The 23,255-nt window shown below is 40.5% G+C and overlaps 1 protein-coding gene across 7 annotated transcripts in view; it reads left to right on the top strand.

The window, feature by feature from the left end:
- PHF21A (PHD finger protein 21A) overlaps positions 1 to 23,255 on the top strand; it is a 236,619-nt gene that overhangs the window by 208,780 nt on the left and 4,584 nt on the right. For 3 of the 7 annotated variants that reach the window (XM_074955347.1, XM_074955349.1, XM_074955350.1), the window contains 8 exons: positions 518 to 604; positions 2,011 to 2,307; positions 4,316 to 4,414; positions 6,687 to 6,738; positions 8,030 to 8,109; positions 8,557 to 8,617; positions 12,177 to 12,340; positions 22,581 to 22,736. In XM_074955347.1, coding sequence (XP_074811448.1) covers positions 518 to 604; positions 2,011 to 2,307; positions 4,316 to 4,414; positions 6,687 to 6,738; positions 8,030 to 8,109; positions 8,557 to 8,617; positions 12,177 to 12,340; positions 22,581 to 22,736 — 996 coding nt within the window. Of the gene's footprint in view, positions 1 to 517; positions 605 to 2,010; positions 2,308 to 4,315; positions 4,415 to 6,686; positions 6,739 to 8,029; positions 8,110 to 8,556; positions 8,618 to 12,097; positions 12,121 to 12,176; positions 12,341 to 22,580; positions 22,737 to 23,255 lie in introns of all 7 variants that reach the window. The other 4 variants (XM_074955348.1, XM_074955352.1, XM_074955351.1 and 1 more) reach the window with 4 other exon arrangements.

Genomic DNA, 23,255 nt, shown 5'->3' with positions numbered 1-23,255 from the left:
TCAAGTACTGTGTCATTTACAATGCTAGAAATAGAAGATGGGTTCTGGCTCCCAGACCTTGTTCTAACTACTAGAGACATTGCATATCATTCCACATGAGAAGACAGAAGTGCTTTTACCATGTGAAGGTCTATCTGGTGGGGCAGCCAAATCTGGTTTTACTTTCTATCTTTTGTGAAGGCAGTTTTGACTTGTAAAACAATTGTGAAAGTTCATTACGTTCAAATGAAATTGTTTTAGAGGCAGAGCCTAGTATTACATACTTTTAGATGAAACAAAGGGATGGTTAGCTTCAATTTGCAATTTACAGGATGTTCAGGAACCAAAGGGTAAGGCCAGCTCTTTCTTTAATGTAATTCTAAAACAGAAACTGTTGCTGTGGGAATTTATTTACAGTGGGGGAAACCAGCCTAAACTGAGGAGCATCAGGACTGAAAATACTATCAGTGTGCTTGGTTTTGATGAATTCCTTCAAAGCTATTTTCCTCTTGTTGAACTCTCTCTAATGTTTGTATAGCAGGTTCAGGCTACACCTCAGCCCATCAAAGTGCCACAGTTCATCCCTCCTCCCAGACTCACTCCTCGTCCAAATTTTCTTCCACAGGTGAGTGTACCAAGAACAAGAAAAATAGGAGGGAAGTTGGCCATAAAGTAAATAAGGGATGTTTTCTTTTCATTTCTTACCTTCAAGATGTGTGAAATGAAACTACAGAAAGTGTAGGAGCAGAATCAGTCACCGAAGGCTGCAAAATCTCTGCAATCATCATTGCTCAGTATTCAAGAGCAGGAGAAGAGAAATAGCTGAAGTCTTTTCATTCTTTATACCATTTGCAGCTGAGCAATACAGCATTAAATTGTTTTACTTTGCACTGTTTTTAGAAAAGACACTGGTTGCTTCTTTGCATTTTTTGATGAAGCTTCTTAGAGAATGAGCAAGGGGGTATAACTGGGAGTACTGGGGATGAAATTAAGAAAGGAAAAATTTAGGCTGATGATCAGAACAAGACATTGGGACAGTAAAATCTGTTAATCTGTGACATAGTTTCCAGGCATAAATGAAGGCTACACCCTGTATTTTGAGACATTAAAGGTAAAATGGACAAGATACCAGAAAATATATGATGGGAAACAATCTTTTATCGGTAGGGAGATAGATTAGATGACCTAATGGATTTTGTTTCTACTTGTGTTTTCTGTAACTATGAGATATTTGTGTAATGGGGAATATGCCGGGTATGTATAGCTAAAGATAATGATGGTACAGGCCCAGAAAATATGTTGGATCCCCTGAATTTTGTAGAGATGTTTCCTAGCTTCATACCTATGGATATCTTCTCAAATATTATGCTTTATTATAGCATCAGAGAAAGAAAAGAGCAAGTGGCAATATGGCTGTATTTACCAGTAGAGGCTTTGATATTTTCAGTGAGGGGACAGTTTGTTCATAGTTTAGCAGAACCAGTTTCCTGGTGTAAAAGGTTGCACAATGTATCTGCATAATGCATGAAGTCAACACAGGCCATGGTGACTTATTGGACATCTCTGAAGACTTTCTCTTAGCTCTTGGGTCAGCTGTTTAGATATTGATCTCTTGGCCAATGTAAAAAGTGCTACAATATTGAAAGCTGTGTAAAGCTTTTGAAACATACTTTCAAAACCGATTGCCTAAGTTGCTCCTGCAAATATTGCATGGGCATCTGTTGTCCTCACAAAACCAAAAAGTAGATTTGTACATACAAAACAGTTAAACATGCAGATGAGTATTTGGGCATGCAAATGTGTGCAGTGTGTGCAAGTGTTATGGATGGGTTTTATGCAAGCAAATTGAAAATGTGGTTCTTTATTGTCATTGCACATTTATGACACTATTATAAAAATGTGTTCTGTAAGAAATGATAGATAGTTCTGCAGAATTTAGACAAGCTGAATCAAAAGATTTAAAACAGAGAAATATATTCAATAAATTCATTTTAAATATATTTCTATGTGTCTGGGTTTTTTTCCTTGTAGGTTCGACCCAAACCAGTTGCCCAGAATAACATTCCTATTGCCCCAGCACCACCTCCGATGCTTGCAGCTCCTCAGCTTATTCAAAGGCCTGTGATGCTGACAACAAAGTTCACACCCAGCTCTTTACCCACCTCACAGAACTCCATACACCCAGTTCGTGTTGTTAATGGGCAGACAGCAACCATAGCCAAAACTTTCCCTATGGCACAGCTCACCAGCATTGTGATAGCAGCCCCAGGTACCAGGCTCGCTGGACCTCAGACTCTACAGATCAGCAAACCAAACCTTGAAAAACAGGTACAGATGGGCAATGCATCGACTAAATGCTTCAGTTCTACTTTTGTGGGTTAATGCTGCCAAGATGGAGAGGACTAACAGCCATGGGGGGAATTTTCAATGGAAAATGAAATATCAGAGTCCCACTAATAGTGACCTAATATTAATAATATAATGACTTTGGAGACAGGATTAAGAGAGACAACTCCAGTTCATTGGACAGAAAGTTTGGTGTTCTTTCAAAGGTCCGTCGGAATCATTACAGTTCTTTAGTAATTTGGTGCTCCCCCTACTGGATCAGCAGCAAATGTTCATCTGAGGTGTGCTGATATCTCTGATGATGCTGACACACAGACAATATTAGGTCACAGTAAACCAAAAGCCATGTTCATGTCCAGTCCTTTAGAAACACAGGAACAAAATATTTTTTTATTTCTAAACTTCTTTAAATTATAAACAATGGAGAGTAGAGGAATAAAAACTATTCAAAATATTTAACAAGGCCTGTTTAGTAAGAGAATCCGGCCGCATTTGCTTTGATGCTGGAGCCTGTTGATTTGTATTCTCCTCTGAATCCCCCTTTAAATTGCAGGGAAACAGAATGGCCAGTCAGCTTCTTGAGGTTGGTTAAGACTCCCATGAGTGACCTGAGCTTGAATGGATGGAAGAAATGCCTCAAAAATAGAGTTTCTAGATATTTAGTTATTAAATCTCACTTCAGGAAAGAGCAAATGGGGAAGGAGTCCTAAAAAATAATACGCAACTTCAAATAAAATGATTTAATTGGGTCATAACTATAGACTTTTCCAATTCAGTTCATGTGAAATCTTTGGTTTCACTTCAGACACTTCCTTGTCAATTAATGTACCTTGGAGTTGTCCACTATGGACAATTTTGTGCATAAAAGATGCACTATCACTTCACTAAATTCACAGGGGTAGGTTGTTGCGTATCTTTTAAGGCAGATTTACAAACTGTGCTCTGCAACAGTGCATGCCTGTTACCTATGAGCTAGATGAATCCCTGTGCTGCATGTCCACAATGTTGCATCTTTGATGCTGATATTTCTTTGATGTCAACACTATTTGTTTATTATTTAAAGAACTGCTGACAGTCAGGAAAACTTTGAAAAACATTCCGAGACAAGTAACAATGATTTAATTATCTGTGTACAGTCTTTTGGTATGATTTTCTTAATCTTTATGATTAAGGATATTTACACAAAACAAAATTTGTCTCTCTTCAGCATTCATAGATTCATAGATATTAAGGTCAGAAAGGACCATTATGATCATCTAGTCTGACCTGCACAATGCAGGCCACAGAATCTCACCCACCCACTCCTGCGATAAACTTCTCACCTGTGTCTGAGCTATTGAAGTCCTCAAATCATGGTTTAAAGACTTCATTCATCTCCTCACTCTTGAGTTTGTGACATCACAGCCGTGCCACAGACTGAGGGTCACCATGCTGGTGATTGTGATGTTGAGAGCCAAGGATTCTGACTTCAGGGAGGAAATAAGCCACAGGAATATCTGAGCTCTCAGGAGTCACAGTGCCAGTTTTCAGGCAAATGTTACTCATAATGACAAATGAAGGGAAAGAAATGGAGAATGTATATACCATTCAGAATGGGTTCTGAACAGGGGCTTTTCATAGAATGATTTTCCATAAGGCTTCAGCTGGTCTTTAATCAATCCACTTTTCATGCAGCTTTATAAATATTTCTACCAAAAATGTTAACTGCAGGATGACCTTTATCACTTGTGTGGTTGTTTGATTGGGTTGCCTGAGTTGCTGTGATGCTGCACGTTCTTGGGTTTGGGCCTGTTCTGTTTCTTTGCCAAAGCAGGACACATTATTTAAACTTCCCTCACATTCCTGGAGCAAATGTCTTTTTGGGGTACTGCCAGTTTGTTCTACAACTGTTTTTCCGTTGTTCTACTAAACTGAAATTACTCATTTCACTTAGTTTTTCTCTAACTAAAAAATGCTCTCTTAGTATTGAGTTGTACTTGTTTCTTTTCAGACTATTAAACCCCATGTGGAAGCAGAGGAGAAGCAAACAGAGAGTCGTACCATTACTCCACCAGCTGCACCCAAGCCAAAACGAGAAGAAAATCCACAGGTATCAGAGCAAATTCGGTGTTCTCTCCCTAGGAGAAAAAGGAGGCATTCTATCTTTCAAAAAACGCCATAAACCAGGATGGAATATAGCATATCTATTTGTTTCCTCATTTCCCCCTCACCCTACACAGACACACTCTTTCTCACACACAATCTCTTTTTTATCCTGTTCCCTTTTGAAGACTCATTTGCTTTCCTTTCAGTATTCTTGCTGGAGAGGACTGAGAAATAAGGATGGGGAATAATAAATCTAAATGTAAATAGCGCATAAAATTGTTCAGGACTGGCAGAATTGTGGACTCTTGAGCTTTTTACTCCTAAATGTTCAGAATACCCTTCAAACAGTTCACCCAGCATACAGTACATCTTTTGATTTCCATACCTTTGAGATCTCAGACTTGTAGAATCATTCCCTAGACTAGAGAGTTATCTTTATCTTGCTTGAAAAGCTTTTACTGTCCTGACAACTTTATTCTAGTAAACAGGAAAGAAAGGAACGTTTTTGCCATAGAGCCTCTGCTGTTGGTACTTCTTTTGATCGTAAGACAGACAGGTTATAAACTTATCCCAACTTAAGTCCAGATGGTCTGATCCCTTTTTCTGAATGGGCATTTCTTAGTTCCTGTCTACACTACAAAACATTGGGCCTGGTTACAGTTAAAATGTGTTGTGTAGTGGGTATCTAATCATGTTGCAACCAGGTTCCCTAACTCATCTGTATTTTGTAGTGTAGCTAGGTTCATAGTGGCCATCGGTTTCATCTTTGAGTATTGCCAGTACAGATTTCTATTCTTGGGTGCAACTGCACCATAATAAGGACCCTCTAAAAAGCTGTGATCGTTAGAGAAGTGCATGTTTAGAACTGAAGTGATAATAGGAGCCATGGCTCTGAATGTTGTCGATTCCTTTCAACTGCAGTAGCAGTGTGGTTGTTAATCTGTGTCCTTCCGATTCTTTGCTCCATCATTTGTTGTTTTTGCCCTCTTAGCCAAATTCTTTCTAAACAGTCTTTCTGGTTAATCTTGAAAAGCTATTTACGAGTGAATCTATTACTAGTTGAAATATGTAGGATTGTATCATGGGGCATTATTACTGGACCTATTATTTCCTGTTCTATCAGTGCCATGTTAAGTCCATTGCTATAACAAAGACATGGCCAAAACTTTAAAACAAAAAGATAAAACGGGTTCAAATGGTGCTCATCTTGCTGTGGAAAGATGTTGTCAATCCTAACTCCTGGTGTCTGAGGTTCCTTGGGGTGAGTCACTTGTCATGGTGGTGGTCAATTTCTGTATTATTTTGCACCCCTTCCTCTTTCCTGTGTTCATAAGACTGAATTCTTTCTCCAGTCTTTCCTCATAGAAAAGGCACTAAAGGCCTCTCAAACAGCACCTTTCAGGTGCTGCTTCTGAATTGGTACCCAGTCCTTCTTTTCTCCCATGGGACAAGCTGAAGTCCAGATCCACCAGACCACACACCTTGAGAGGGCCTGGAAACTAAGTAAGATCAAGGACAGAGGTCTGTTGCTATCCTTTTCACTATCGTTCACCTAGTTTCAATTCAAGCTCCTGGACAGGGCTCAGATCCAAAGGCAGGTTGGTACAAAAAGAGGCCCTATGAGATGCTCAAGGAGAAGCTCTACCTTTCTCAGTGAGGGCTGACCCTATAGATCTAAGTACAGCTGAGGATCCAAGGAATAGCCCCAGATTTATTGGGTTATCTTTGCCACCTTATAGCACCAACTATTTGAATTGATTCTGACTGCCAAAATTGGCAGAGTTGTTGAAACCTTCTTTTGGTGGTGTTAGAGTAGTAGTTCTTGAACTGTGGTCCTCAGAGTACCAGTGGTTTCCAGAGCCCCTACCTGGTGGCTCACAATGTTAAATACTTTGGGAATCAAACAATGAGGATTTTGTTGCTGTGTAACCAGCAATGTTTAGTTGGCAATTGAATTGTGCTGGCATCTACTAAGGGCCAGTGATGGTTTGGGAGTTGAGACCTTGAGTTTGTTCAGTCTGCCAGTGACTTCTTGTATGACATTGTGGAAGTTGCTTCTCCCTGTCTCTGACTTTTTCTCCACATCTGTAAAATAGGGCTAGTGTCTCTCCTTTGGAAAGCAATTTGAGATCTACAGATGAAAAGTGCTATATAAGAACAAAGAATTAGTAATATTTTCCTTATTTGGTTGGCTACCAACTGACTTTGGGCTAAATGAAATTGCTCCTGATAATGACTGTAACTAGAATGAACTCTGTTCTCTCTCTCTGACACAGAAACTTGCCTTCATGGTATCTTTGGGACTGGTTACACATGACCATCTGGAAGGTAAGAAAAGTAACTGAGAATGTTCCTGAGCTCTCCTGTTCCTCAGCAATTCTAGATTGGGAGTAAAAGTCCCAAATGTTCTTGTGTGAAGTGCACTCTTTTTTTTTCCTTGCACCAAGGAAAAGATCACAGTTGGGCTATGCTCATATAGCACTGGGTGCAACTTGTCCCTGCCCCCTCAGCCCCTTTTCCCTTGTTACATGGAAACAAAGCAATTGCTTAGTTATCTGAGATCAATGGTTGGGGAGGCAGTGCATGCTCTGCTGTCTGAGAGGAAATTATGAAAAAACTAATTGACTGTTGTGTAGCCCTTATGTGTGAAGAAGTTACCTAATAGGTCAGTGTACCTTAACCCCTTCTCTGGATTTCTCAATTCTGTAAATTGGTGAACATGCTGGGTTACTGGATTTCAGTAGTTCTGATAATTTCTTTAGTCCTGACCTACAATGAAATCAAGCCTAAATCTGCAGAAATTCAAGGACTTGCACATCACTGTACTAAATTTAGGCTCAGCAGAAATCAATTTTTATTTTTATAATTTCAACAAATAATATAAATGCTTATTTTAAAGCATTTTTTTCTATTTTTATTTATTTAAATTTTCATAGTTGCACAAAATTATGGGTTCTAAGCAATTTTTTTCCATTTTTATCTATTTGAATTTTCACAATTGTGGAAAATTGTGGGTCAGACAGCTAGTAATTAATGACAGTAGAAGTTGAGATTCAAAAATTTAAAGCTTTATAACCATTAAAACACAAATTCTCAACATCACATCAAAGTATACAAAGTAAATATCCTTTAGTCAAACTCTAATAAGTTTTCAAACAGCATTTTTCTTACTTTGGCTATCTATAAATTTTGATTATCAATGGAAATTTCCTTTTTGTCAATTTGTGTGTAGTATAGATGTTTTTGACATTTACTGATTAAAAATCAAATCCTTCAAAGCCTAACTATATTTGCCTTAAATAGCAATGAGGTTTCCTCCCATGCTACTGTATTTAGGTTCCCAATTATGTTGAACTTCACTATAAAATATTTGTGTTCAGATGCTCTCATTTGGGAGGGGCAGCCAACCATTTCATAAACCAAGCTGGCAGTGTATTTATTTTTACCATTATGTATTCGTTTTCAAACCCAGGAGTGTAGTAGAGATGGCTGTCTTCAGCTTTGTTGGCTTCCCATGGAGAGCCTCACAGTTAGAACTTGCTTGCAGACTATATAACGCAGACATTGTTATATGCTTTCTGAATCCATGGTTTCTAACCTGAACCTTTCTTTTCACAAGAAATCCAAAGTAAGAGACAAGAGAGGAAAAGAAGAACAACAGCAAATCCAGTGTACAGTGGAGCCGTTTTTGAGCCTGAGGTATCAGTCTCTTACTGGGGGGGAAGCTGGCAATTTCATTCTGTACTGCTGCCATGTTGCTGCCTACTGAGATCTCTGAAGCCCAGCTAAACAGGCTGTCATTATAGTTTGAGAGACCAATGTAGTGATGTGATCCTCAGGGTTTTATATAGTAAATACAGTTATTTCTGCTTAATACTTCTCTCCCCCTCCACACCACCTGCATTATAAACCTGGCATTAAATGGCAGTGAGTATTGGTCCTGCCATTAGGAGGTCAGCTTGTGCACTGGCCTGCAGTAGTCCAGATGTCAGAAGCAGAATGGAAGGCTAACATTTCCAAAGATACGTTCCCAAGAACAGGACAGACATTAAGCCCAGTTTGTACTGTACTGCTCTGCCTGAGCTCTTACAGATTTAATTATTACAAAATATTAGCCAGCTAAAGTTGTTTTCCTCCTCTTTAAAGCGTAAGAAGAGTGCAGTCACATACCTGAACAGCACAATGCATCCTGGGACACGTAAAAGAGGTGAGTCATTTTCAACAATGCCATCTTGCTGTATGATTATTTCTCTGTCTGCCATCAGCAGTCCCCTTGAGGATGGAAAGAAAGTGAAAGTGAAGGATTTTGTGATACTGAATTTGCACAATAAATTCCAATGGTAAACAACCAACATTTCTGGGGTTAGCGTAGCTGGCTTTATGGGGCAGCTCAAGGCAGCATTTCAGTCTCACTCTACAGAAGTGAGACAATATACAGAACAGAGTGTAAGGTAAGGTGTTGGAACACCATTTAATGGAAGAGAGTTGCTGCCAAGGTGCTCTTAATACTGCCTAAACTGCAGTGTTACTGCCAGGAAAGCAGAACATTATGGGGAAAGTGTATTTAATCTTACAGGAAGGGAAATTCAGAGTGTGAAGAGCTCATTCCCCACAGTGTGTTGCTTTTCTAAGGGAAGGATCCCCAAAGCATTTTCACTTTCACGGGGAAAGCTACCCACTTACCTTAGGCACTCTTCAGAAACAACTACCGTCTTGGAACCTTAAAATGCCACCTGTCCTGCGAAAAAGGAGGGTCTTTCTTATAGCTACTAAATGTTATTTAGTGGAATTCACCTGCAGAGCAGCAGTTCTTGTGCAGAGCAGATCACATTTTAAAACTCTTACTTTTAAGGATAAAATTTATCTCTTGGAACATTACAATGGAGCTTAACTGTTTTGTTCTCTTTCTGTGTGTGGTGCTGAATATCAGAGCTGAGATCTGCCAAGCAGATCTGAAAAGAAAATCTTTCCCTAACTTCTGATGCTCGCCTTTAATGGCTCTTAATGGTTTCCAACACAGCTTCTCTGCTCTTTGGTTTGCTGTCCAAAAACAAATGACCAAGCAATCTAACATCATGACCACCCAAGAAAAGAGCAAGAATGCTGTATAGTTTGTGATTAAAGTCGGAGGTCTGTGTATTTTATATGTGGGGTGATGAACCTGAGACTGTGTATGAAGCAGTGTGTGTGTGTGTGTGTGTGTGTGTGTGTGTGTGTGTGTGTGTGTGTGTGTGTGTGTGTGTGTGTGTGTGTGTGTGTGTGTGTGTGTGTGTGTGTGTGTGTGTGTAACAGACTAGATGGCTCAGGATATTAGTGATGGAATACGTAACATTTCACCTCCAAGTTATTGATCTGAATCTGTCCGAGGATAGTAGTGACTGAAAATCTTTAATTGTTTGGTGGGCTAGATGAGCTGATGATCCCAGTCCAGTCTATATTGAACAGGTGCCTACATGACACAAACCATGATAATAACTAGTAGTGATCATTTCCAAAGTTGGTATTCTTGGCCAAGAGGTCAGGTATTCGAATGACCTTTGCTCTCCTTGAGGCAGCCTCTTCAGTGCAGGATGGAAGCACATAGGTGGGGCAGTATAGATAAATTTGCACTTCTGCTGGCATGCTGTCTCTGAGTAAATAAAGGACATCAGTTTCCAGTGCCACCTTCCATTACTTTAAATATGTTTTCAAAAAAGAAAGACAAGAAAACGAGTGAGTGAGTGAGAGTGTGTGTGTGTGAAATAATATATGTGCACTGTACATAAGGCTATGTTCCTTCATATAGTAATGTTTTCAATGACTTTTAAATCCATTATATAACATTGTGTGAAGAATTACTTATAGATTTTTAAATGCAAAAGATTACATATATGTATACATGGTATTTTCTTAGACTGTTTTTGCACAATGCTGTCTTCCTGTCCTTATTTTCACTCTCTGTTGTGAGTGTACACCCCTCATCAGCACCAGATTAGTAACATATTTTCAAATGGGATGGACAAGATTTGGGGCCTACAGTAGTTTTATTATTTGAATTAATATAGCAGTATATTAGGAGGCTAGTTTGTGCACCCCTGTGCCCTTTAGGGCTTTGGTTTATTTCTAGATGCTGTAGGCCATGTCAGAAATTTCAGCTGTGGACATCACCATCAGAGATTCTTTCCAAGGATGTACATCTTTCTGGAAAGTATCTAGAACTCAAGTGCAAGGTGCAGCATGTACTGGGTATAGCCTGACAGTCTGTAAATACTGTTATAAGTAGGGCCCTACAAAATTCACGGTCATGAAAAATGCATCACAGACCATGAAATCTGGTCTCCCACTATGAAATCTTTTTGTGTGCTTTTAACCTATACTATACAGATTTCATGGGGGAGACCAGCATTTCTCAAATTGGAGGTTCTGACCCAAAAGGGAGTTGTAGGGAGGGTCACAAGATTATTTTAGGGGGGGCGCGGTATTGCCACCCTTACTTCTGCGCTGCCTTCAGAGCTGGGTTGCCAGTGAGCGGCGGCTGGTGGCTGGGTGCCCAGCTCTGAAGGCGGCACCCCACTAGCAGCAGCGCAGAAGTAAGGGTGGCCATACCATACCATACCACCCTTACTTCTGTGCTTTTGCCTTCAGAGCTGGGTGGCCAGAGTGTGGCAGCTGCTAACTGAGGGCCCAGCTCTGCAGGCAGCAGCGCAGAAGTAAGGGTGGCAGTACCACAACCCCCCCCCCCCAAAAAAAACTCCTTTTTGGGTCAGGACCCCTACAATTACAACACCATGAAATTTAAGGTTTAAATAGCTGAAATGAAATTTACCATTTTAAAATCCTGTGGTTGTGAAAATGACCAAAATGGACCATGAATTTGATAGGGCCCTAATGATAAGAGCTGGGTAATTATTCCTAGATTTTTATTCCTTATGATCTTTCCAGATCCATAAAGTAACTTGGGATGTGGAAAGATGGGGAGAGTGCTAAGCACATACAGTTTTACATAGTCATACAGTACATAGCTAATATCTCAGTTGTATGAAGGCTGTTCTTAGCAGATTTTGCACTTAGTTCTTTTCTAAAGGAGTCTACAATAGATATATATGATTGGGGCAGTGGGTGCTTGACTATAGAAGCTTAGGAAAGAATCTAAGAATTGGGAAACTTCAGCTTGGTAGAGTTAGTTTGGAAGGTGCTTGGGGTCATGGGAAGTACAGTAGTACCTGCCGTTGAGATAGTGGGCATAGGTCTGAGATGGGAGGTGCTGACCTATAGGAGATGTAGGGAAGAAAAGGAGACTTGAAATGGTGAATGCTGGCTCTGAAAGAAGGACTTTTGGGTAGGTATATGCTGGCATAGGATAGATAGGGAGAGGTGGAATAACAGTAGACAAATTGAACTAACAGAAATCATTGCAGCTTGTCTGTGGGTTTGGTGCCAGCACAATTTCCTGATACCTGGACAGTCTCATTGCTAGGAATGAAAAAAGGCCCCACTCTGCACTTGGCAGCGTGACTCTTTGACCCTTAGCAGAGCCTGTTTTCACATTCCTCTGATATGCATTTTTCTTCAAGCATTCATTTCTTGAAAAATTCCACTTGTACGTTTCTAAAAAAAAAATGTTAAAATCTCTTTGCTTCTCTTCTTCCACTTGTGACTCCTATATTAACTTCCTCTCTGTGCTACATCATTTCCTTTTTCATGCTAGCCAATGAGGACCACTGGCCAAAGGTATGTAAGATCATTTCCCCCCCCCCTTCTTTTTGTTCCCTTTTGTTAATGTGTAGGTCGTCCACCTAAATACAACACGGTGCTGGGATTTGGGGCTCTGACCCCAACATCCCCTCTATCCAGTCATCCTGACTCCCCTGAAAATGAAAAGACAGAGACCACATTTACTTTCCCCGCATCTGTTCAGCCTGTGTCCCTGCCTAGCCCCAGCTCCACAGACGTAAGTAATTCTTGGGGACGGGTTGGCTTTTGGAAAGATGTGTAGAATGAGCCACACTGGAAACGGCTTCAGATTTTGTTTCTTTAGCATTCATTCCTTGAACACTGTTTGTCATGGTTCAGTGCAGTGAAACAGGCCAATGTTCTTTTACTCCCCAACCTTTCACTTTTACCTTCTTGTGCCTGTGTTATAGTACTGCAGATATTTCCTGTGACATTCAGTCACTGACTGGAATGTTGGGATACATTGGGCATGCTTAGATGAGTATGTTTTCTCAGTGTGTAGTGTCTGAGATCTTGTGTGACTGAATTAAATCTGTATTCCAGTGAGGAACTGGGAAGGGGAGAATGGGTCCTATTATTTAGAGAGACCATAGTAGCAGTAAGTTGCTGGTGTTTCTGTAACAAGAGGAGGAAGAGAAGGAACTTCTCGGATCGCCCAGATAGCTGGGAACCGTGTTCAGAGCACTGATCACAAGAGGTTCTCGTGTCCTGGTGTGATTGAGTACACTGCCTCTGCACTCCCCACTCATGAGACTTTTCTTGAATAAAATCTGGTTATTCTGTTATCATTTCTAAAGCAGGAGATAAAAATATTTTATCTGTCAAAATGCAAAGATTTCCCCTTCACAGCACAGCCTCTTTTGAATAATTTTCTGAGAGTCTTCAGATTGTCTCATTCTTCTTGTTCCTTGCAAAAAATATGGTGACAGAATTGTGAAGGTCAGATCTAAACCCTAGAAAGCAAATAAATGAAGTAAAGTTGAGTTTCCTCCCAGGCCACTGATCTATCCTTCATTACCCTAAGTGACACTATCACAATAAAGTACAATTTCTCTGAAAAAGGTGACTGCAAGAAATAAGAGTAGGCCAATGTAACTTCACCTGGGTCTGCTTAAAGATCTCAATATAAAGGAAATACTGTAGTAGGACTATACTGGGAATAGGGGAGTGAGACAACTAAATACACAAGAATGCTCAGCAGTCAAAGTGCACTTCTACTCTGAAAAGTTACTCTGTAAAAGTTTGTCTTTCAGGTACTCCTGTCATATGGGCTCAGTTTATATGTAAAAAGATGCTTTTTTTTTTTTTTCAATTGCCAGTGCTGCAAACTACCCTTGGGATTTGAGAGTCATGGTGGACTCTTTCCTTTTCATACATCATCAGCTGTAATAAAGGTTCTAAAGTCCAACATTGGTCCTCAGTAATTCCTGTGCTGCCCCATTGCCTCTTATGCACTGATGTAACTGCCTGGAACTGTGAGTAGCCAATTCTACTGACTGTGCACAAGATGGAATAGAATTCAGCTCCCTCCCTCTGAACTCTACCAGCTCTGCAGGGCTAACAGTCAAAACATACTTTAGTCACTAAAGTTGGGAAATGTGACCTCGATACACAGGGAGCACATCTGTGGAATAAGCTGGGGCCCTTTTTAAATAGTCACTTTTCAGAGTGGAACAGTATTTGAATATCAAGAAAAAATTCCTGACAGTCAGGTGAATGAGTCTGTGGAACAGACTTCTGAAGGAAAGGTGCAGCATCTCCATCGTTTGGGACGAAAATGTACAAACCACTGGAAATTATGCTGTAGAGAACAAGCCTGTGCTGGCTCCAAGAGATGGACTGGGTAACATACTAGGTCTCTTCCAGCTCTGATTTCAGTGATTTTTTTTTTACCATGCTTTGTGACCAGAGCACAATGGTTCTCAGAACAGTGTGGTGTGTTATCACATGTATTGCAATTCTACTCATTTTGTACATAATTCTACTTACCACAGGCTAAGATAAGGACAGCGTATTATTCTAGTGTTCCCAGCCTGATTCTGAATTTCTTGCCTTAGGTGAAATTGCTTAATATTGAAGCTCAGTTCTCTGTGATTTAACATACTTTTTAAATTAAATGATAGTTTTTAAAAATACAAAGACTCTAGAGGAAACATGCAAGTTGACACAATAGGTGGTTAAAATATATAACACATATGCATACACTTGGATAACTTGTTAAAATTATCTCTCAGTTCAGCGTGATGTACTGTGTCAGCAAGTTAGCACAGCATTCCCCCTGGAGTAATACAAATCTGTATACTAAAACACTTACAGACAGGTTACCCCGTTTGTGCACAAAGGCAACATTAAAACATTAATATTGCTGTTTTAATTTTTAAAAAGGATGCAGTTCCAAAGACTCATTTTCCAACAATTGAGCTAGACAACTTTGATTTTAAAAGGAAACAGATACCACAGTGATAGATGCCTTTTGAAATATCTACGACCTATGAATTCTAGGAGCAGAAGATGTATCAAAAATCACGATAAATGTATCGCGAGTCCTTTATCTTAAAAACACCTCCATGAATTTGTTAAAAATCTGTACTTTCACATTTACACTCACCAGAATAGTGACAGCTATTCAATATATGGTTGTTGCATGGCATATTTCTTAGTAACTATAATTACTAGGGCAATCAATTAATCGCAGTTAACTCATGCAATTAACTCAAAAAATAGTGATAAAAAAATTAATTGTGATTAATCTCAGTTTTAATCACATTGTTAAACAATAGAATACCGATTGAAATTTATTAAATATTTTTGGATGTTTTTCTACATTTTCAAATATACTGATTTCAATTGCAACATAGAATACAAAACGTACACTGCTCACTCTGTATTATTTTTTATTACACATATTTTCACTGTAAAAATGATAAAAGAAACAGTATTTTTCAATTAACCTCGCACAAGTACCGTAGTGCAATCTCTTTATTGTGAAAGTGCGACTTACAAATGTAGATTTTTTTTTTGTTACATAACTGCACTCAAAAACAAAACAATGCAAAACTTTAGAGCCTACAAGTCCACTCAGTTCTACTTCTCGTTCAGCAAATTGCTAAGACAAACAAGTTTGTTTACATTTATGGGAGATAATGCTGCCCACGTCTTATTTACATTGTCAACAGAAAGTGAGAACAGGTGTTCGCATGGGACTTTTTTAGCGGACATTGCAAGGTATTTACTTGCCAGATCTGCTAAACATTTGTATGGCCCTTCCAGCTTCGGCCACTATTTCAGAGGACACTATGCTTCTATGCTGATGATACTCATTAAAGAAAATAATATGTTAATTAAATTTGTGACTGAACTCCTTGGTGGAGAATTATATGTCTCTGGCTCTATTTTACCCACATTCTGCCAAATATTTCATGTTATAGCAGTCTTGGATGATGACTCAGCACATGCTGTTTATTTTAAGAACACTTTCACAGCAGATTTGACAAAATGCAAAGAAGGTACCAATGTGAGATTTCTAAAAATAGCTACAGCACTCAACCAAAGGTTTAAGAATCTGAAGTGCCTTCCAAAATCTGAGAGGGGTGAGGTGTGGAGCATGCTTTCAGAAATCTTAAAAGAGCAACACTCTGATGTGGAAACTACAGAACCCAAACCACCAAAAAAGAAAATCAGTCTTCTACTGATGGCATCTGACTCATGATGATGAAAATGAACATGCGTCGGTCCGCACTGTTTTGGGTTGTTATCAAGCAGAACCCGTCATCAGCATGGACGCATGTCCTCTGGAATAGTGGTTGTAGCATGAAGGGACATATGACTCTTTAGCACATCTGGCACATAAATATCTTGCAATGCTGGATATAACAATGCCATGAGAACATCTCAGTTTTGAGTTCTCACTTTCAGGTGACATAAACAAGAAGCGGGCAGCCTTATCTCCTGTAAATATAAACAAGTTTGTTTGTCTGAGTGATTGGCTGAACAAGAAATAGGACGGAGTGGACTTGCAGGCTCGAAAGTTTTGCATTGTTTTATTTTTGAATGCAGGTGTGTGGTTTTTTTGTACATAATTCTACATTTGTAAGTTCAAATTTAATGTAAAGAGATTGTATGAGAGCACTTATATTAGGTGAATTGAAAAATACTATTTCCTTTGCTTTTTACAGTGCAAATATTTGTAATAAAAATAAATATAAAGTGAGCACTGTACACTTTGTATTCTGTTATAATTGAAATGAATATATTTAAAAATGTAGTAAACATCCAAAAATATGTAAATAAATGGTATTCTATTATTGTTTAACAGTGTGATTAATTGCGATTAATTTTTTTAATCGCTTGACAGCCCTAATAACTACTATAAGGAAAAATGGTGTTTTCATGTAAAAACAGCGCTGAAAGTAAGGAGATCTGTGTTCTATTCATAGTCTTCCACAAACTCACAGTGTATCCTTGAGAAAGTCAAATCATTTTTGTGACTCAGTTTCCCCTTCTGTAAAATGGGATAATGGTACTTCCTTAGTTCACATGGGTGCTGAGACTTAACGTTTGTAAAACACTTCAAAATTCTTGACTATAGAAATACAAAATATTAATTATTTAAGCACCAGTAATATATTGGTGTTATATATGAAGAGAAAGATATGGCCCTTTTAATCAAGGAGCGTACAATCTAATTAGTAGGGCCCTACCAAATTCATGGTCTGTTTTGGTCAATTTCACGGCCAGGGGGTAAAATTATTGTTTCATGTTTACATCTGAAATTTTACATGCTTGTAACTGTGGGGGTACTGTCCCAAAAGGCGGTCAGGGTGCAAGGGTCACAAGGCTATTGTAGGTGGGTTATGGGATTGCCACCCTACTTCCGCCCTGCTGCTGGCAGGGGCGCTGCCTTCAGAGCTGGGCAATCAGAGAGGAAGGCTGCTGGCTGAGTGCCTAGCTCTAAAGCCAGCGCTAGCAGCAGCGCAGAAGTGAGAGTCACGGGGTATGGAGAGTGGGTTACCATAGGTCTGGTTTTCCTGGCAGTCTCCTGCCTGAGTGGGTGGGAGGTGACAGCTGGAGCCACAGTCTCTCCATGCAGGGGATGATAGCTGGAGCCGCAGCCTCTTGCACAAGGGTGTGTGTGACAGTTGCAGCCTCAGACTCTCCACGTTGGGAGGTGACAGCGCAAGCCGCAGCCTCTCCGCGTGGAGGGGGGCGGTGACAGCTTGAACCGCCAAGCTTCCTACAGCAGGGGGAAATTTCCAGAGATGGGTCTGACCCACCCCGGGAGTCGCTCCTGCAGGGGAAGAAGAAGTCTCATCCCTCCCCATCCCCAGCTTGGACTAGGAGCTGGAGCTCTGCGCAGGGTAGGAGCCCTTGGCTCCATGCCTGATTTCACAGGGTAGATCAGATTTCATGGTTCATGATGTGTTTTCACAGCCATGAATTTGGTAGGGCCCTACTAATTAGATATTCAACACAAGATATACTTGGATACTCGGAGAATGGTGCTAGCTTATAAAGATCTATATTTATTATAAGTGGTGCAGGTTGCCCAATGCTTTCCATTTTAAGACTCTGTTTTCAGTTGCTGACAGTTTTGCCAAATTTAAACCACTTGGGCTGAAACTTTCCATGATGGGTGTCTAACTCAAGTTGAATTTTTTTTGAAAGTTTCACATAAAACAGTTCAGCTATTTAACAAAACAAAATTAAGGAAAATAACTTGTTTTGCCCAAGTTAAAAAAAATTTTGATAACTGTTTTGTTGCATCCATGTTTTGGAGCAGGGTCTTGAAATTTAGCATGGGTATGGCCTTTGAGTCAGGGATTTGCCTTTTGACATCTGTGTGAAAATCCCCCCAAATTTGGCCACACTATATGCCTGTGAAAAATCTGTTTGCACATTCTCAGTAGAGGCTTGTTACAGTTTGGCAGCAAAATTCTCTGATGAATCCAGCTCCACTGAGCATGCTCCCATCCCCTCACATCTTCTACAAGCTGACTAGACTGCACATGTAGAGTGACTAGTCATGCTCCATCCCGAGGCTAAGCAGGACTTTTACTGCGATTGCTGCTCCCAGGTTCCAGGAGTACCTGTGATACCAGGCACCAGAACTGAGGGCAGTGAGACTCTCCTGTGCTGTTCATGCTATCTCTGCTGGCACACAGGCAGGTTGGAGGAGAGGAAGGAGACAAACTGACTTGAGTGCAGCAGGGTAAGGAATAGGGTGCTGGAGGGGAAGAGATGCAGAGGGTGGAGACAAGGGCAGGACCTCTGCCTGGGAGGATGGATAAGAGCCTAGGAAGGAACAGAGTTAGGAGCAGGAGCCAGGAGAGAGGGTACAGGCACAAGAGCGGGGGAAGGAGGGGCAACGATGAGGGTCATGGGAGTAGGAACAAGAGGTAGGAGAGAGAGGCAGAAGCTGGGCTGGGGGAGGGCAAGATGGGCTGGAGCAAGATTGAGGCAGAAGGAGAAAGGAGCGGAAGGGACAGAGAGATCTGTAATCACTTGAGTGCACTCTCCTAAAGAACCTGGAATTAATCCCATTATTCTGGAGTCTCGACATTCCTATGATGTCTAGTAAATAGCTCTAAAATCCACTGGCAACGCATGTGTCTCCATGCCACTCTAGTGTCAGGTCTGCTTAGAAGAAAACAGCCATCTATTGCTACCAGTTACTGTTAGCTGAAGTGATAGAGGGCTGTGCTGTGGATCTAAATATCCCAATCATGGTGATGACCCACGTGTGGGAGTCAGTATGGTACCACAGGATGACAATTATATCTTTCAGTTTTTACGTTTTTTAAAAACTTGGGAAATTACATCCAAACAACAATGTTCATTCAATTTGCAAAGGCAAGCCCTCAAATGTTAGGGGACGTAAGAATTAAGGTTGCCAGTACAACCTTAATTCAGCCCTTTTGTGCATAGGCATAATGATGCTGTCTTTAAATACATGGTCACCTACTCTTTTTTCCCCACAGGCTTTTTATGATGTAATATCTATCTTCTGTCTAGATAGATAGATATAGATATATCTAAATATAGAGATTACACACACACATGTACATATAGTGCTGGTTGTTATATTTATTTTTTTTGACAGTGATACCTAAATTCCGGGGCCCCATTGTACCAGATACTGTACAAACATAAAAAAGACCCAGTCTCTGCCCTGAAGAGCTTAGGGTTGATTTTTTGTTCTGTCTAGGCTACAGTAGGAACAGAGGAGGTGAGGCCAAAAGTGACTTTGTTACCTTTTGTGCTTCCCCTATTCTGGGGCCAGCTTCAGGCCTTCTCAGCCTCCAGCATGCATTACACTTGGCTGCTTATGGCCACTCAGAGCTGTTTCAGAAGCCTGTAGCCAGAGTGTAGCAATGTAGAGGGGACATATCACAACAATCTGGCCCATATTATACATATATTTATTAACAACAAATAAGACATGGGATAGTTCCTAGGAATTAAATCCTGGTTGAGGGGAAGTTCAGGAACCATCCACCGCCAGTTATTAATTCCGACAAAATGCTCTGCACTATTGCGTTATTGTCTTGATAAGATGAAAATAGAGCTATGGATTTGTGTGTGTGTGTATCCATTCCAGTTGGTACATATGGAGTAGTACTAGAAAATTAATACCTTGCACATTAACCCATCTTGTTACATGAATCATCACTCAACATTCCATTGAATTTAGAAGTTCTAAACCTGAATTGTTAAGCAACTGATACGTGCCTGAGAGATTAAGGAAATCACCTGCTTAGATCTGATTCTCCAGGATATCAGATGCCCCAGTGTTTAATGGGTCTCATCCTGAAAGATACTGATCGCCCCAGCAACATGCAGAGTGCTCTCAATTGCCATTGTGTTCAGTGGTAGTTGAGGATGTTCAGTGCCTCACAAGATTGGGACATGCATTAACATAGAACTTCAAAAGGCTCTAGGATGAGTTTCCTTTGAAGACTGGATTGCAGAGGATTTTCTCTTTGCCTTTATCTTGTTTCCTGTCTGCCTTCTTTTCCTTCTATGCATTCACACAATGCAGGAAAGAGGAAAAGGAAGCTCTTCCCAGCAACACAAATTTCATTTCAAGGGAGGCATGAAATCTCACTAATTTGCTTCTTCAATTAACATTTAAGAACTCTCTTTAGTATTAAAGATTAAATGATCTCAGAACCCAACACTCATTTGATTCATGGAAGTTATGGAATCAAAACATGACACTGAGCTTCAAGAAAGATTGACCCTTTAGAAAACAGGACAGCAGTGTTAGCCTTGGGAGTTAAGAGACGAAAAGCAGCTCCCAATAGAGTGAGACTTATCTGTCATGGAGTCTGAAAGTTAAACCTCAGCAGACTGTATTTGTGTGTGATTTTCTTTGAAAATATGGTGTATCTCTTGCTGCATACATTTAATACATTATCCCTAGGGCCCTACCAAATTCACAGCCATGAAAAATGTGTCATAGATCGTGAAATCTGGTCTCTCCCCGTGAACTCTGGTCTTTTTTGTGCTTTTACCCTATACTATACAGATTTCATAGGGCAGACCAGCGGTTCTCAAATTGGGAGTCCTGACCCAAAAGGGAGTTGCAGCGGAGGTCACAAGGATATTTTAGGAGGGTTGTGGTATTGTCACCCTTACTTCTGCGCTGCCTTCAGAGCTGGGCAGCTGGAGAGTGGCGGCTGTTGGCTGAGGGCTCAGCTCTGCAGGGAGCAGCGCAGAAGTAAGGGTGGCCATACCATACCTTCCTCACTTCTGTGCTGGTGCTAGCAGTGGCTCTGCCTTCAGGGTTGGGCTCCCAGCCAGCAGCCACCACTTTCCACCTGCCTGGCTCTGAAGGCAGCACTGCCGCCAGCACCAGCGCAGAAGTAAGGGTAGCAGTACTGCAACCCCCTCCCATCCATAATAGCCTTGCAACCCCCTCCCATCCATAATAGCCTTGCAACCCCCCTCCACCCACAATTACTTTTTGGGTCAGGATCCCTACAATTACAACACCATGAAATTTCAGATTAAATAGCTGAAATCATGAAATCTATGATTTTTAAAATCCTATGACTGTGAAATTAACCAAAATGGATTGTGAATTTGGTAGGGCCCTAATTATCGCTAATAAAGAAAAAATCCACTTTTTCTTGCCCAGCCACATACTATATAGGAGCGAGGCAAAGTCTAGCATGATTCTAAAATGGCAAAACTCCTCCAACATGTGAACAGGCTACTCAAGTCAAAATGGAACATTGCATGCCCCAATATTTCATACTAAAGAGGCATGCAGCTACAATTTGCTTCATTTTAGACAAATTAGGGTTAAGATCCTATAAGCGTTGTGTGTACGAAACATCATTGAAGTCAATGGAAATTGCGTGTGCCGAGGGCTTGAGACATTGGGTCTTAGGTGTGGCAAGTTGCCAGAGCAGCCCGCAGGTGGATAAAGGGTAGAGTTTGGGTGTTTTCCTTGTGTGTTCTTCTGTTCAAACATCTACTTATTAAAAATCACAAAAGCATGAGATGGGAATGATGGGAGGAAAGAGAGAGGGGAATAAAGAGAGAAAAACAAACCTAACCTTGCCATGAATTTTGCATTGTGGGGGAGGGTCTTTGGGGCGTGAATAGTTGGGGAAAGGAAGTGCCTCCACTAATAATGCAAAAACAGTAAAACATAGATTTTTAAAAGGACACTATCTACTAACTTTTCAGTTCCTTGTGAAAGCCTCTTATGGCTGAAAATAACATTTTTCCCTCTTGGTTGTGTGAACTCTTGATATCCCCTCGTTCTGCTCCTCACAGCCCTGGGCTAATGATGAAGTAGAAATCAGTAGTCATTGTGACGCTGGGGCAATGGATTGTTAAAATATAATGGGCTAAATGTATCCTGATGTAACTTCAGTGAAGTTAAAGGAGTTACCTCAGGGATGAATTGGGTCCATTCTTTTTAATTTACAAATCAGAGCACTTTTCTCTTTCAGTGTAACAGTTTGAAAAGATGTCACATATGTGCTCTAAATACTTGCTGGTGTTGTTTTAAAGTTCAATATTGCCCTCTGTGGGTTTTTTAGGAAAGACTGTGGACACGAGGCAACCTCATTTGTATGCTCCCCACATGGAGCTGTGCTTACATCCAAAGATTAGAAGGACCAAGGAAAGTGGGTATCTTACCAGTGCAGGCTAAAACCACTGAAAATCTTCCTAACTAAGATGGATGGTGGGGTAGGGATTGTTACTAGAGGCTGTGGTAACAAATGTTCACTAGGGCCTCTGACCTGGGGAGGGCAGAGGGAGTTGTACTTCTGTCATCTTCGCGGTTTTCCGGTTACACCTCCTAAAAAGAACTTAGCCATATGGAATCCCATAGCTGTAGCTTGTGCGGAAGAGTTTACATTCAACTAGGATGTAGATGTCAAAGGTCAAAGTTCACTTTTTGCCTTCTTCTTTCTCACCCCCTTCCCTCAATTTTATAGGGCGATATCCATGAGGATTTTTGCAGTGTTTGCAGGAAAAGCGGGCAGTTGCTGATGTGTGACACATGTTCACGTGTGTATCACCTGGACTGTCTGGACCCACCTCTGAAAACCATTCCCAAGGGCATGTGGATCTGTCCCAAATGTCAAGACCAGGTATTGTTTGAAAGACAGGGAGTTACACACAGTGCACTACAAAGATTTTCCGAGTTAAAGAAAATAACCTGATCACTTGGCTTAGTTAGATTGGAACAGCCTGACATTGAGCAAATCTATTTGATCTGTAATTAGGCTTGTGTGAATTTCATCAAATTGCCACTGTTCGAATGCTCACAAATACTAAGCCTTTAAGTCTTACTTTTGTGCTCCCAGGCTCAGGGTCCTTTTGTGTTACCCTTGTGTTTTAACTCTGCTTTTCTGGGGCAAAGCACACAAACTTTTGGGAAAGGTTCTCTATGACCCATAAGGATTTTCCTGTAGATTTTTTTACTCAGAATTTCTCTGAAAGGTGGTAGTTCTTTGTCCAAAGTGAATAGGATATTTGCACAAGCCTACCCTAAATAGAGAGAGAAAATACTGAGCCAGTGCTTCCTGGTAAAACCCAAACATTAGAGAGGTTGTCATTCCTGTTCTCTTTCGTGATACATTCGGTATCAGAATAATGACTATCGATGA

The sequence above is a fragment of the Natator depressus genome, chromosome 6 (genome assembly GCF_965152275.1).
Source record: "Natator depressus isolate rNatDep1 chromosome 6, rNatDep2.hap1, whole genome shotgun sequence".
In the NCBI taxonomy this organism is placed as follows: domain Eukaryota; kingdom Metazoa; phylum Chordata; order Testudines; family Cheloniidae; genus Natator; species Natator depressus.
The sequence above is the reverse complement of the archived record's forward strand: the minus strand, read 5'-3'. Positions and strand labels throughout refer to the sequence as shown.